General features: G+C 36.6%; 1 protein-coding gene across 4 annotated transcripts in view; it reads right to left on the bottom strand.

The window, feature by feature from the left end:
• Window positions 1-17,127, bottom strand: part of PHTF2 (putative homeodomain transcription factor 2) — a 167,577-nt gene that overhangs the window by 111,139 nt on the left and 39,311 nt on the right. For all 4 annotated transcript variants that reach the window (XM_027838699.1, XM_027838698.1, XM_027838701.1 and 1 more), the window contains exon 2: window positions 14,063-14,142. In XM_027838699.1, coding sequence (XP_027694500.1) covers window positions 14,063-14,107 — 45 coding nt within the window. In that variant the 5' untranslated portion in view covers window positions 14,108-14,142. The remainder of the gene's footprint in view (window positions 1-14,062; window positions 14,143-17,127) is intronic.

Genomic DNA, 17,127 nt, shown 5'->3' with positions numbered 1-17,127 from the left:
TTTCCTATTTATCCTGTATATCACATATTTATACATATTTGTTTGCTTATTGTCTCCTCAATTACACTGTGAATTCCTTTACAGCAGGGAATGTCTTTTGCTTCTTCTTGTATCCCTAGTGCTTAGCAGGATTCCTGGCAGTAATCCACATTAGGTGCATAATAAATGGTTATTGATTACTGACTCTTATTGGGGAAGGAAGGCAGTACTGCCACTCCCAGGGCTCTTATGCTTCATCTTTTTGTTGGTGGTAGCTGGTCAACAGTTGTTTCTGGTAGTAATAAAGAAGGTGAGTTCCCTTCTTTGAAAGGATTTCTCTCCTCAAAGATGGCTATGGGGGCTAGACTGGAAGCACGTCTGGTGGTCTAGGAGGATACTGCTATTTCCAAGGCTCTTGGGTTCAGTGTCCTTGGCTGCCTCTATCAGAGTCTGGGTAAAGATAAACATCAAGGTGGTGGTGGTAGTGGTGTTTTGACAAGCTTGGCACATGCTGCCTCCTGTTTCTCCCTCAAGGTGTTATACTACTTCAGCCAAGCTGGTTTGACTGCCTATTCATTTGTTACAAAGGTTTGGTTTGCTTTTCCCTTTGTCCCTCTCAGGTGATTTTTTTTTCAGGGCGGGAGGGAGTAGGGTTTGAAGCAGTATTTATGCCAAAAATAAAAAGGTCAAATGAAACATCTATATGTATGCAAAGACGAGAACAGAAGGAAGCACTTGCATATAGGACCATTCTGAAATAACACATAAAATGTATTATATTCTTTTTTTAAAGCATCATGAAAGAGAGATTCACAGTTCTGTAGAGAATACTCTTCCTGTTTTGTGTTCTGGTATGTCAAGGAAAGAAGCCCATCAGACATCATGTCTACCCTGAGTCACCAGATTTTATAAGAAATCAAATCAAATGTCCTTTTTTGGACATTCAGTATCAAAAAGAAATAAAAACGAAAGGAAAGTATTTATGGTAAATTATCTAGCTGAAGGAAACTCCTTAACAAATATAATCTTTCCTCCCTCATACTACAGCAACTCAAGCATGAGAAAAGAAGAATTTATATACATTATTTACATTCTTTAAGCAACTATCACAGAAGACACTCTGCTTTGCTATTTCAAAACATACTTCAAAGACTAAATCATCATTACACTGTAGACTAATCAACACGACAACATCTTCTGGGTTTACTTGTTTTAGATAATTTAACTGTAAACAGCATTAGAAGTAACAATGAATAAGTTACTCCAGGAACAATTAAAACATCAGAAAATTAATGCCTCTATTGTTTATGTGAAGTTCCTTTGCATAAAGGTACACATTTGACACATCACTGAAGTTTACTACATTTCAAAGTTAGAAATAGGGCCATGGAAGAGCTCAGAATCAAAAGACCTGACTTTGAGTCCCAGCTCTGTTATTCATTTGCATCATGATACTGGTACAACACATTGTGCCACATTGAGAACAAGGTTTCTTCCTCTGCAAAACAGAGGCAATAATACTTATCCTACCTACTTCATAGGGTTGCTGTGAGGAGCTTTCTAAACCATAAAGTAGAATATTCCCTCCTATGAGAAGATAAGCTACTTGAAGGCAGGGGCTGTTATTGCTTTTTATTTTTAACCCCCACCACTTAACATAGTGCCTAGAGTATTAAAGTAATAAGTACTTAATAAATTCTTATTAATTAATATCAATGTAAATTCAATGTTAATGAGTACTTGGACAGTTTCTTCCCTTCACACAAGTATGCTAAAACTAAAATTAAAAAGAGTAAGAGATACTTGAGAGTAAATTACTCTTGGATGCTGTAATTCTGATTTCCTGGCATATTAGACTGTTGGCATAACATAACTCTCATCAGTAACTACAAAAGCCCGAGTTAGAAGTCTTTTGTGGTTACTATCTGAAATAGTTCAAGGGGATTCCAGAATTGTAGCTGCCATAGCTAAGGAAAAGTTAGGATGAGGATAAAGTTTTGAATTACAAGTCCAGCTTATTAGTCATATGACTCGACAATTCATTTAACTTCTCTGAACCTCTGGTTCCTAATATGTGAAATGGATCGTAGTTGGGAAGGGCTTTAGTGATCATTAAGTCCAACCTCTACATTTTACTGATGAGGAAACCGAAGCCCAATAAAGCAAGGTGAGTTGCCTAAGAGCTGACAGCTGTAAAGGAAATGAATTGGGACATTTCCCATGGATCTAGGCATGCACTACAGCCTCATGCTGTGGGACATGTAGTCTTAGATTGCCAACTCCTGATTGGTCCACTGGTCTCCATGACTGGAGTGGCATTGAAGATAAATGGCAATTGGGACAAAGGGAAACTCCCTCAGTAGGCTACAAAGCCCAGTTAGAGACTCCACTCTTTCTTTTGAGAATTTGTTGCTTTGGGACTCTAAGAGCTTTCTCTTAGACCTCTGGAGGTCTGGGGATGGACGGGGGGTTGGAGAAAGGCAGAAATAGTCACTACAAACACATGGCAACAGGAAAATATGCTTGCCCTGATAAGTTTGACAGTTGACTTTAGGCCTTTCAGCTGTCTCTTCTTCGCGTTTCTCTCTAAAACACAGGTGACTAAATAGCAATCTGGAGAGATGGGTGCTTCCAGTCTTTAGATTAGGGGCTCTTAACTTTTTGCATCATAAACCCCTTTTGGCAGTCCAAGTAAACTTAAGGACCCCTTCTCAGAATAATGTTTTAAGAATAAATGAATGAGGGGCAGCTAGGTGGCACAGTGGATAGAGCACCGGCCCTAGAGTCAGGAGGACCTGAGTTTAAATCCGGCCTCAGACACTTAACATTTACTAGCTGTATGACCCTGGGCAAGTCACTTAACCCCATTTCCTAACCACCAAAAAAGAAAAAAGAATAAATGAATGAAATGCTAAAATTCAATTAAGGTTAGTAATTGTTTTTTCTCATCCAAGTTCATGTACACACTGAAATCCTAGGATGCTAGGTTCTTAACCTAGCTTAAGAATTCCTGCTTTACAAATTACCTCATGAATTCTAGAATTCCTGGGTTCCTCACTCTGCAATAGTCACCCAAGAAGAGGGGCTTCCTACTACCACACAACTTCTTGGAGGAGATGACCTCCTGTACCTGAAGAAACTCAAAGGCCATTATTGGCTATCCAAAAGATCTGAATCTTGAAAGTTGTTTAGGTAGCATAAATCTGAGATAAGTATACATTTATCAGTTACACAAAGTTGTTTTTATAATTAGTTATCATTTTATGTTTAAAGTATTAGTTAATGTGGAGCTTATAAGTCTTGGGTATTATAAAAATTATAGTAAAGGAAATAAATAGAAATTCTATTTCTGATGTTTATTTTGTACTTTCAGCACCTTTTCTAAAAGGGATCCTATTAATCCCTTTTAAGGAGACCTTAGACATGAGCCATACTTTAACTCTGTTTTGGAGATTTTCCTCCAGGGTTCTACTCCACGGTCGGGGTATAAAAAGTAAGTGAGAAAGGAAAAAAGGCTGAGCACTCCACTTTGGGGGCAGACTTCCCCCAGAATGTATCTGTTGTCCACAATAAGAACTTCTTCCCTGTGAAGAGTTTCCGTGGGCTACCCAGCAGCAAATTTGGGATTTGAAGTGAAGTTTTCTAATTCTATATCCAATACTTCAATTGCCTATCTCAAAGAAAAATTCTCATGAGATAACTTCACACAATGCTAAATGCTTTATAAATATGAGCAGTTCCTGGTACCAATGGTATTAAAGTGTTCTACTACAATTGGTATTTTATCATAATGACTGAGAAGTAGCTTCTAGTTACAATGAGATCTTCATCCCAGCAATACCTCTAAGATAACAGGTGGGTTATGGAGGAGGGGAGATGGCTCTCCTATAGAAAAATCACTAAAGAGCTGGTTCCAGGAGAACTGTGATGACCAAAGCATGAATGGACATTCTGTAACTGGTTCCAATTGGCCAACCTCATAGTTGGGAGGAGCCTTTTTTCCTCCCATAGGAGGATGTATAGCTGGAACTACCAGCTTTCAAAAGAGCCTGACTCCATTCCAACTCTCTCTTTTTGCTGGACTACCAACCATGGGAGTGTGGTCAGTCTTTTACTCACTCACAGTTTCTGGTGAGAGAAAACATATTTTGAGGGGGAAAAAGCCATGAGGCCTACCCCTCCGAAGCTATGCAGTCCCCCAAAACCAGTGGTGGGTCCTTGGCTTTTTAGTTCTTTTCTATTTTAGATTCAGGGAATGGAACTTCTGATCTCGAGAGTCTCAAAGACCAGAAGCACAAGCCATAGCAATCCAGGAGTCCAGGAATCTGGGCTGGTTGTTAACAACCAATTCAGGATTCCAGCCCAGCTGAAGCTGGAAACTATGCTGTCTTTAGACCTAAACTTGGTGAGACCAATGTAGCAATGTAGGCAGTGAACTAAATTTTGAAACTAATGCCTCCTTTCACAGAGACTGAGGTGGTATCTTGGGTGGATTAATCACCCAAGAAGAGGTAGAACGGTACTACAAAGACAATTCATTGCAATTATTTGTTGCCTAGTGGAGAATTATTTGGACTCCCTAATGTGCAGACAGAGACTGACTCACCTCAGCAGACTCTAAATAAAAGAAGTTGCCTGTTCATCACACAAAGACTGCCTGACCCAGACAGTAATTCAGAAACAGTCATTTCAAGTGAAGAAGATTCTGTAAACTGTACTTCAACAACTAATTCAAATAATGGAATAAGATCAAACCCAAAAGTAATTCCTTTCCTGTCTGGCACTTCAACAATAGTATTTCTGGGGTACAGTGACCATCTTTAGACTATAATAACACTGCCAGCCTTGCCAAAAGAGTTGTTACACAAAAAGAAATAAAACGAAGTCTCACCATAATATAATTTACTCTCTCAGAAATACAAAGGGATATAATGGGAAAATCTTTCAGCCTTTAAGCAAATCTATACAGGGAAAACAGTACTAGCCCTTATTATCAATACCCTGGGCTGCCATAGTTCTCTAAAGAAATACAAAGTACAATCATCAAAATAAAGTATTCAAAATCACCAATAATCATAGAAACACTAAAACAATTCTCACACTATCAAATCATTTCCGCTAAAGTGACAACAATAGTAAAAGGTAGAAAAAATTAAATGCTGGAATGCATTCAGGGAAATACACATACCAATTCCCTAATGGTGGAATTATAAATTGGTTCAACTACTTAGGAAAATAATTTGGAATTGTATAAGTTACAAAAATTCTCCTTATCCTTTCAGTGATTCCAATGATCCACTCTGAGAGAGGTTATTTGAAAAAAATTCATTCCAAGTAAGCTAGCATTTACATTATACAAGGAACTAGGTGAGGCAATGGTGATACAAAGACAAAAATGAAAAAGTCTCTAACCCTTAAGGAAATTATATTCCAAAGACGGCAGGGGAGATAGAATATGTAAACAGATAATCACAACATATTTGGAAGAAATAAAGAGAAAAAAAAACAACTAGGGAGGTCAGCAAAAACTTCCCATAAGAGGTGGTACTAGCGGAGAGTCTTGATTCTAAGTGCCAGAAATGAGGAAGGAGTGAGGTCCAAGCAGTCTATGCAAAAGCATAGGTGAGGAGAGTTGATGTCAAGTGCCAGTTTAATTAGAGCAGGGAATGGGTAGAAAAGACATATATGTAGGAAAATATTCATAACAGCATTCTTTGTAATAGCAAAAAGTTGGAAAGAAATCTAAGTCCATCAGTTGGAAAAAGCAGAAAAAAAATCATAGCACATGAATGTACTGAAATATTACTGCCCCTGTAAGAAATGACTGTAAAGATTTCAAAGAAATATGGAAAAAACCTTCAGTGACGTAATATATAATGAGCAAAACAAAACCAAAACAATGTACATAATTACTAGAACTATATAAATGATAACTTCAAAGGGCAACAAAACAGGAAAAACATTGGATAATACTGGTACTAACCTATAAGAAATTCATTGTCTCCTTGTTTTTAATAAAAAGAAAACTACTTAAGTTTAAGGTTGTGTATAGTTACAGTGGGATCACTCTTTATACCTTTTACTTATTTAGGGGTATTACATATTATAGAGAAATCAACTGTCACTACTGCCAGAATTTTTATGATGGTTTGAAACAAAATTTGTCAATTTGAAAAACTAAACTTTTTTAAAAGTTGCTTTTACTGGTTGAAAAGTATACCAATATCACCATAAAGAATCATCCATCTCCATTCCCTTTTTCCTCTAAGTTTTAAACTACTAAATAAAAAGAAAATATGTTTATGGGAAGTAAACTTTTTTTTAAGTAAACTGTTTTTAAGACTGCTTAAGAAATTAAATGCTTTTTCCTCACTTTTCACAAAGCCTTCTATTATCTTTTACCCATATCTTCATAACAATTGTCTAAAATACTTTCCCCCTATAAAAGATACTTCCAAATCCCTACAAATTTAGAATTGTATCTGTAATTGGTTGTTGATAGGCTACACAATTTTCTTTCTTTTCTTGCTTTTTTGTGGTTAACTGACCTGCCCAGGTTCACACAGCTAGTAAGTGTCAAGTGTCTGACGCCAAATTTGAACTCAGGTCCTCCTGACTCCAAGGCCAGAGCTATATCCACTGCTCCACCGAGCTTCCCCTGCTACACAATTTTCCACTTTAAGTAGGAGGCCAAAAAAATTAAAATTCAAAAATTTAAATAAATAAGTTATATTTGTCCTATTTCAGAATACAAAAGTTTTGGGGAAAGTTCCAAGTAGGAAAATTTCTCAAGTCAACAAATAATTCTTGGTGCTGAATTTAATATATTTTGTCAAAATAACATCATAGGTCACTCTGCAAACAGCAATTTAACATCTAAACTAGTCTTCTGTACAGAATTTTTAAATGCAGTTTATTAGCTGTAAACAAAGTATATCTGTATAAGTCATCCTCTGTAACACTGAAAGCTCTTAAAAGTACAGGGACTACTTGACCTCCTCAGACACCCCACCACCACCACCACCATTGCCTCCAATAGTGCACTCTACAAGAATGGGTAGATATAAATGAATGAATACAAATAAGTAAAAAAAGACAAACAAACTGATACTCAGCATATTCAGAGCTAGTATAATTGCCTACCATCACTGGTTAATTTTAGACTGGCAGTGGCAACCTACCAACTTATTTCACCACTAAGATGTCTGGTACTGTGTTTATATTTAAATAACTAGCAAGAAATTTGGAATATATTTGGCAAGTATGCAAACCCTTGACTAATGTCTCTATTTAGAACTTTTTCACCATGGAAAGACACAGGTTTTAGAAAATAGTTTCCAGCATATTCTAAAATATTCCTTTTCCAGTCCCAAATAGGAATGAGTAGCTTATTCATTTAAAAATGCATAGGCCTATTCAACTACATATATTTTATTATTTAAATAATAATTAAAGACCTATACTTTACTTTGATAATTGTTATTACCATAGAAAAATTCAGAGAGCCCTTTTGAAAATTCAATTTCCTAACCTACTCCATTATCTATTTAGATAGGATCTGCTAAATTAAAGCTTTCCACTCTCAATCTTGCTTCTGTTTACCTCTTTCATAAATTAACTGTAATAACACTCCGTGGACTTAAATTTAGTAGAGCTCTAATTGTTAAAATGTAGTAAGCTCCTCAAATGAATACTTCAGGTGGTCATTGCTTACTTAGCATGTACTTAATATGTATTAATACTTTCTGATGAATGTGACACAGTTTTAGATCAAGCATGTAAAGTCCCCTTTGACCAACTCAAAATACAGATCTCAACTTTAACCTGACTGAGAATACTCCTCTCCTTACTAGAACCCAGGGTGTAGAAATGATGATGACCAAATACTTATAAGCTAGGATCTCAGCTCTAGTATTGGGAAACTGGTAAATTTTCTGTTGCCCTAAGTTTATGGTCTGGCAGTTTCTTCTACCTTTGTAACATCTCTTGTATACACTCCCATTCTCTTCTCTGACACTGCCCTTATCACCTCACACCTGGACTATTTCAATAGCCTGCTGATTGCTCTCCCTGGCTCAAGTCTCTCTCCACTCAAATCTAATCTCCACTCAGCTGTCAAACTAATCTTAAATCACAAGTCTAAATATGTCACCCCCTCCTCCCCATTCAATCAGTCCCAGTGGTTCCCACTGCCTGTAGTATCAAATACAAAAACCTGTTTTATCCTTTTAAATAGCCTAGCTTCTTCCTACCTTTTCAGCCTTCTTGTACATACTCCCTTACACATACTCTAGGATCCAGTGACAATGGTCTTCTTGCTCTTTCTCAAATAAGACCCCAGTCCCAAAATCCAATGGTATGGACTCTCTTCACTGGTGCAGATCAATGCCCTTTATGAGAGTCAAGGCATAGCTGGTGAAAGTAGAAGAGAGGAGGGTTCTAGTCTCTTTAGTCTTTTCAGATTTTGTAATCTCTTCAGGATCTGCATTCCCTTCAGGTCAGTCTGATTTCCAGTTCCAAAAGAAAAGATGGACCACACCACACCCACTTCAGGTTGCTAAAAAGAAAGTAAGACTCCAGAAAAAGCCAACATGAGAAGAGCTAACAGTCTCCATCATGCTCCTATCTCTGGCATGCTACACTAGAAACTTCAGGGAATTTCCTCTTAGGTGACATCTAGGACTCTCTCTTGGTTGGGCTGAGTTGCTTCTATCCTAATGGGAGAGTTCCTTCTGTCGGTATTGCCTGGTTATATATTCTCCTATATATACCTACTGATTTCTGTTTTCATGTCAACACTAACAATATTTAAGGAAGCAGATAGATATAATTCTGGTCGAGTACCTCCTCTTTCTGAGGAGAGCAGAGTGATCAAATTTCTGGCCCCCACCTCCTGCTTCCTTCCTAGCAGGAATTAAAGTTTCCCTTGGAGAATAGGAGGTAGGGAAGAGGTGAGAGATGTCTTTCTGCTTTGTTTTTTCACTGGCTGTCCCTCATGCCTGGAATGTTCTCCCTTCCTCACATGGCTTCCTTCAAGTCTCAGCTAAAGTCCACCATCCATCCCTCTTACTGCTAGTCTTTCTCTCTATTGATTATGTCCAATTTATTATTTAGCTTGTTTGTACATACTTGTTTACATATTGTTTCCCTCATGAGACAGTGAGTTAACACTAACTAATTTGACTATTTTGTGCCTTTCTCTGTATCCTCAGAACTTAGCAGAGTCCATGGCACAAAGTAGCAGCTTAATAAATGTTTATTTACTGACTGGCTTGGGACTCAGCAGTAAGACAGTGCATTTCACTTCTGGGACCAGATGGGATGATCAATACTTTTCTAAAGGATGAAGGCTGGTTCCTCATACCTACCCATATAAACAGCCTGCCAATCACTTCCATTCTCAGACTGCTATAGGCAGATGACTGCCTATCTAGATTCCATTTCTCTGGTTCAAAAGCAGACAGTAATAGAAAGACTGAATTGACCAGTGGTTTCTGTATTAGAATTAGATGGGAATGATTAAACTAAACATTTGTGACATTCTTTACACACACACACTAATAATAAAAACCTATTTCTGAAGAATGCTAAGCTATTTGAAATTCACTAAATCAATACAAAAGAGCCAAGCATTTTACTATTTCAGTATTTTAAATAATAATAACTAATAAGGACAAAAAGACTTTATTAATTTACATATACCTCTGTGGCTAGTCAACACCACTTGTTCATCTGTCCAGAAGAAGGTTGCTAGGTAGCAAAGCAAGGTTATACTCTAAGGGTATGCTAGGTTCTCTTCTCATTTCCCTTATTCCTATCAGCGATTTGTTTTTGTGAGCTCTCAGTCACTACTGGTTCAAATAACAAAGAATAATAACTCCCAATATCCCCAAGTCAGCCCTCTAAGAAAAAACAATTACAAAGAGAGGAGAAGGTAAGGAAAGGGGAGGTAAGGAAAGGGGAGGGAAGAGAAAATGGGAAAGAAGAGAGAAGAGGACCCAGGATTCAGTCTTGCAGGATATTAAAGTTTAGGAAGGAGACAGATGACAATACAGCAAGAGAGACTGAGAAATAGCTGTCAGTTAAGTAGGAGGAGAACCAAGATATGTTAAAGAAGCCAAGGAAGGAAAAAGAATCCAAGAAGGGATAATTAATGTCAAAAGATACAGAAAAATTCAAAAAGGATTGAGGTCTAAGATCACTAGATTTAGTAATTAGGAGATCACTGATAAGCTTTGAGAAAGAAGTTTCAGTACAACAGTGGATTCATAAATTTATAGATTTTATAAGTTTATACTCAGTTTATAAATCCTGAGTGAGAAGTAAAGTGACAGCATGTAACTCAATGATATCAAAAACAGAAAGGTGCCACATACATCACAATATTCATGGCAGTACCTTTTGTACTAAAAAAAAAAACTGGAAATGAAATAGACGTCCATCAATTGGTGAATGGCTGGCAGAGGAGTGTAATGGGATATTATCGCACTAGAAGAAAAAATGAATATGAGGAATTTCAAGAAAAATGGGATGAATTATTTGAACTATTCCAGAACAAAGTAAACAGAACCAGTAGAACAACAGAAACAATGACTACAATACTGTAAGTGAAAACAACACTTAAGGCAGCCAAACTCAGATTAATTGTAATGATTAATCCTGATGCTTAAAGAACAGATATTGAAACACACTGCCCTCCTCAGTAAAAAGCTGGGAGACTACATTAGTACACAAATGTAATTTAGTTATATTCAAAGTTGAAGCTCTTTCTTCTCCCTAATATCAGGATCTTTTTGTATTAGAAGTTTTTCTCCCTTACAAACCCCAGCTTCTCTCTAGAATCTATGCTAGCATTGAATCTGTACTTTCACTTAAGAGGATATCCTGAGACTATTTTCGTGGCAATGCCCAAGTAAATTAGATGTATCAAGAATTCCCTTGACATACTTAAGCCCATACCAATGTTTGCTAATCTGCATAACCAGATAGTTTTAAATGTTCCGCTCCTTCCCTACCTTTTTGTCATTTACTGCTAAACTGAAGTCTCCTCTTGGAATTCATAGTGTCCGCTTGTGTCCAAGTGGGTAAGGGTATGTTCTCAGATAACACACTTTCCTAATTCCTGTTAATGGTCTTTGAGTAACAAACTGGGCAAAGAGCATTTCAATAGACTATGATTCTCACCCCAATTTAACCAATAATAACGCTCAGAGATCCTAAAATGTATATGTTGGAGCAAAAGTAGCAATTATCACATTGCTTCTCCAAAAGTAAATAAATATCCTAGAACATCAGGAGAAACAAGGAAAACTGATACATTTCTGAGGTGAGACTTTTCCCATAGAAAGGAGAAAAAAGGTATATCATCTTTGGTATTAGATGTTTTGATAAGACTTAAAAATATTCAGGATCTCCCCTCTCATTTGAATCTCAAGATTTCCATGACACCTCTAATATATCTAAGTCCATTGCTATTGCCCTCCTCATAATGTTTAGAAAAGTGGCTGGGGGCTGCTTTCCTTCATAATAGGCTTAGCTTTTCTCCTCTCTTTCATTAAAAACTCTTTTTCCTACCCTGTTTGCTGCAGTCTGGCACAAATATATTTTGTTATGACTAATCCTTCCTATAAGAAGGGATTTGGGGGGGTGGCCTATTTATAGCTGGGGATAACTATCAGTTCTATTCAAGTTACTCAGATTAAGTCTCAGGTTTAGAGTACTAGATTCAACCCATTAATAAGGCCACTGATCACTTGTATTTTAGAAGACAAAAAAAAAAAATCATACCCAGAATTACTTGTTGGCCCAAATTTCTTTATTTCTCATATTTCCTTTATGGCTATGACAAAAATTGAATTGCTAGTGTTTTCTTTAGTCTAAGAAATAAGAACCATTCAAGCTGCACTTCTGACTTTCCTAGACCTTTTCCACAATGCCTCAGAAACCTCTTAACCCTACAAGTTTACTCTACCCCTAGACTTCACAGATTGAAAGCACCTTCCTCACTTTCGCCTCTCCCCTTCCGACTGGCTAGTTCCTCCCAGAACCTTCAGTTAAAGGAAGAGGCCCAAGCTAGTCATGTCTTCATTCTTCTTCAGGCTGTACTTCTGACTCTCTCTGACTTTATAATACACCTCCCTCCCCAGCTCATCTCCCACTGGGTACCTTCATCTCTCCTGCCCCTTTTCAGATTCCTTTGCATTATCTTCCCTCATTAGAAAGTAAGCTTCTTGAAGGCAAAAAAAAAGTCTTTCTGCTTTTATTTGTATTCCCAGAGCTTAGCACAGTGCCTGGCACAGGATAAACACTTAATAAATGCTTTCTGACTTAACTAGTTGACAGTATATACTACCTTTCAACCTCCATGCTCTTCTATTGCCTCTCTATTACTGTGACATAAGGAAGACGTAAAATTCTGGTGAGTTTTTTGACAATTAAAATGTTTTTTAAATTAAAATAATGTCCAGGAGGCAGCACGATCTACCGGAAAAAACAGACTTCGGAACCAGGAGACCTGGGTTTAAAATCTGGCTCTATCTGCATTACCTTAGAAAAGTCATGACCTTATTATCTTCAGCTTCCTCATGTGAAAATGGAGGTTGAGGTGAGGGGAGGTAGAAGTGGGGTTTGAAATGGAATTTCCTGTGTACCTTCCAGCTCAAAATTCTGTGACCAACAGTGCTACTCTTCTACGGTCTCAAGCTCCTTCTCTCCCACTCATTTTCTTCGAGTTACTGATATCACAACCCTCCACCTACCTCCCTTTACCTGACAACTAAAGCGCATTTCCTTTTTTAACCCTCACTCGGCCTTCCTGAAGTACAATATTTTTAACTTGTAACCTCACTATCACATAATAACCCCCACACTTTTTTACAACAAATCCCTTACGCCATATTTTCAGTGAAAACCCTTGAATTACATTTGAATCTAAATAATTATAATCTCCTAAAATGCTTCCCCTCAAGATATATTAACACCTCCTTATGGAGTAAGAATATTTTCTTTCACATTCAAACTGAATATGTGATGCCTCACCACGGTTATTCAATATAACAACATTAAGCAGAAAACATACTACTTCCTTTCCTTTCACAGTACCTCCTCTTTTTAAAAGGTTAGAAATTAGAAATTGAAAATTGCTTTGTTTCAATGTAGGGCTCAAATTCTGGTTCATTTATGCCACCATGATGAATATTTAAGCTTATGGAATGTTTCTACATACTGAACTCTAAATTGGGACCAAATATTAAGCATTAGCTTAAGGGGCAAGTTAAATAATGCTTAGTATTGTTTTAACTTGGTACATTAAATACTGAACAAGAAAATCCTCCACTTTAATTGGGAAGAATTTAATTTATTAAGTCACCAATAACAAAAAAGTGCAATCGAGAAATCTAAGTTACATGTTTTTCTGGTAGTGTTTACACTGATTATCAGCTGGATAATGCTGAGTGCTAATCAACTGCTAAACACTAGCTATAAAAAAAAGAAACATTTTTATAGGTTTTTGCCTTTCAATGATTATATATTTGAACATCCTTTGTTGTCTTACCAATATTCCTCTGAATATAAGATCTTGTACTATAGATTTAATCAGCAGACAGATGTTCTATGTAGTTGATTTAGTATAATTTTTTCCTAATAAAATATCTGATTACTAACAGCTTATCTGTCCTTTTATCAGAGCAACACGACAAATTATTTTACTTTTTCGCATTAAATTTTAAAGTTTCCTATACTAAAAACAATCTCAAAAGTTAAAAATGTGATCAATACTTTAAAACTAAAGCCAAGTTTCTTGTCTGAGCTTTCAGGAACATATAAAAAAGAAAGGACAATCTTATTCAGACCTTTTCTCTCCTATAAGATTTCTATATACTGTCCTGAATTTAAAGTTGAGTTTCAATAAAAAAAATTTCAAAAATCAGTTTTTTAAAGTATTTTAGGTAATACTACAATTATAAAAATCTAGGAGATAAGAGAAAAACTTAAAATTAGAAAACTACTTCAAATGCATATTTATATAACTCTGAACTTAATGCTTTAAAAGGTAAAACTTAAAGTGTAACTATCAGCTTACCTTCTTTTGATACCAGACTATAGCATCTGTCACTTTGGACGCCATTTATTCCACCGAGATCACACATTAGTCATCTTAGGCTGTGCAAGAAAGAAAACACACACAGAGACAACTTTACTTCCACGTTCTAAGGATAGTCTGAATAACAAGCATATATAATACCCTGGTTACTTGCAGAGCAAGGGGTGTATGACTATACTTACATTACACCGTTCCTCATTACTATTTTAGCAACAGGCTTGCTTGGTAAACAAAAATCAGTTGCCGTAATAACAGAGGGTTCTGCTTGAATACAACAGAGGATACTTTCTACAAAATACGTTGCATGATATAATAATATACTCTTATAAAGAATAGCCACAGAGTTTCTTAGAGTAATTTATAGTATAAATTTGCTATATTTAAATTTATTCTTTCACATTTAAAAATGTAAAAATCAATTCAATTATTGATGCAGCAATATAAAAATTCTATAAGACATTTTACTTAGAATCACAGAGCTATCATAATTATGGGGTAAAAGATGCATTAGCAATCATACTGCGCAATATACCACTTTCTCTTAGAAATCCTCAAGAGTCCTGCTTGAATATTTCCGATCTCTGCTTGAATATTTCAAATTATGAGGAATTCTTTGTTCTGCAAGGCAGTCTACTTTATTGTTAGTATTGAATGTTAAAGTATTTTCTTTTAATTGAGCAGAAAATTGTCTCTCTGTAGTTTCTATCCATTGATCCCAGTTCTGTCCTTTGTAGCAGCTCTGTATAAGCCTCTTCCAGATGACAGCCCTTGAACTATTTAAAGAAAGCTATCATGTCCAACATTCCTATCTCTTCCCCACCCCCAAACTTAGCTTTCTTTTCTTCAAACTTAACTAGATTAACTGTGTTTGAATCTTGATTCTTGACTTACTTGAGTAACCTTGAACAAATCACTTAATAACTCTTAGACCTCAGTTTCCTAAACTATAAAATTAAGTATTGGGCTACATAACCTTTAAGGTCCCCTCGGAATCTAAAACTAAACATTTTTGCACATGACCTAGGTTCCAAATCCCTTAATATTCTGATCACTCACCTCTGGATACTAATTTATCAGTTTCCTCAAACTGTGGTGCCCAGAACTAAATAAAATACTGCAGATATATTCTTACCTTAACACTTAACAAATCAGCACTCTTATTAGCTTTCCCATTCTCTAGCTTAATTTTAAAAGGAAAAAAAAAAAAGCAGCAAAGTCAGAATGCACTTTGACAAAGTAGTTCCAGACATATTTTATATTATTCTCTTTCACTTTACCATACGTTTCAGCCAAAGTGGAAGAACAGCTGTTCCCCAAATTCAACATATTTCCTAACTTCGTGTATTTGAACAAGCTGTCATCCCTGGAGCTCAATTCCTCCTCTTTCAACATCTTTAACTTCTTTCTTGTTAGCTCGACCTCCTCAGCACCTCTCACATGCATCATCTCACTCACAACAGGATCACTCTAGTGCAAGCCTTTATTACCTCTTTCCTAAATTATTGCAAGAGCCTTCTATAATCAATCTCCCTGCATTGCTCATTCCTCTAAACTCTATATTCCACAGTGCTGTCAAATTGATAATCCCAAAGTGCAGGTCTAACCATGTCATTTCTCTGCTTAAGAAACTTCAGTGGCTCCCCATCCTATAAAGTTCAGACCAATGTTCTAGACTGGTGAGACCTTTTTGGATCCTGACTTTGTCATTCTGTGTGTTCACTAGCTTTTCCAGCTTTATATGATTTTAAATCTATGTCTTTACATGAAATCACTGATAAAAATGTTAAATAGTACAGGACCAAATGTAAATGATCCCAGGGATAGGCCACCAAAGACTTTTCAAGCTGACATCAAACAATTAATAACTTCTCTTTGAGTACAGCCATTTATAACCACTTCCAAATCCACTCAACCCATAATTTCTCTAACTTTTATGTATCATGAAATGTATGTGGAACATTACATATAATGTCAGATTATTTTTCAATACATCGGTCAGTTTTGCTGAACTTTTTTTGTCCTTCCTCATTTAAAAAAAATCATTTATTATAAGATATAGCTCTCTAGTAGGGGGCAGGAAAAAGGATATAACGGGAAATATAAGTGATATAAAACAAAAGACAGCAGCAAAAAAATTTTAAATAGTATGAAAATCTTGGTAAACTACATCTATGTCACTTTATAGATCAACTTGGCTAATGCCCCTGTTAAAAAACAGGAAAAAAGATTAGTCTTACATGACCTGTTCTCAATGAAGATATACTAATTGTTTGTGTCATTGTTTCTTTTCCTAGATGTTCACAAACTATACTTTCAATAATATATACTGAATTTTACCAGAAATACAAGTCAATTTCACTGGCCTATAATCTGCAGGCTCAGTTCATTTCCCTTTTATGAAAATCAAAACATGTGCCGTTCTCTTATAGAATGTCCATCATTCTCCATTATCTTTTGAGGATCACTGGAGTAGACAGGGAGAGGCAGAACTCATAGAACAGGGGAAGCGCTCTCCACCATTCTTCCTGTCTCACAGGTCTGTGACTTCAACATTACCCTTGACTCCTCACTTCTTCTCACCCACATAATCAATGAGATGCCAAACCTTGTTTCTGCCTTTCTCTCCCTCACCCGACCCCTTCCCTCTACTCACAAAGTCACCCTACACAGCTGCCAAAACGATTTTCTTTAAAGCGCATCATTGACTGCGTCACTCTCCAATTCAATAAACTACAGGGGCTCCAGACTACCTCTAAAATTAAACATACATTCCTCTGTCTGGTTTTTAAAATTCACACCATGATGCCAACCTATCTTTCCAACACCACTGGACCCAAACTGGCCTCATTCTAACTCACACAAGGTACTCCGTCTCTACTGTTGTGTCTTTGCATTAGCTTTCCTACCTGCTTAGAAGCATTCCCTCCTCACTTCCGCCTCACAGCATCCTTCAGTTCTACCCTCTAAACAAAGCCTTTCTTGAGTACAGATGCACACGTGCGCAAGCATGCACACGCACACACACACACACATGCACACAAGCG

This window comes from Vombatus ursinus, unplaced genomic scaffold (genome assembly GCF_900497805.2).
Source record: "Vombatus ursinus unplaced genomic scaffold, bare-nosed wombat genome assembly UNPS02014830.1, whole genome shotgun sequence".
Lineage (NCBI taxonomy): Eukaryota > Metazoa > Chordata > Mammalia > Diprotodontia > Vombatidae > Vombatus > Vombatus ursinus.
The sequence above is the reverse complement of the archived record's forward strand: the minus strand, read 5'-3'. Positions and strand labels throughout refer to the sequence as shown.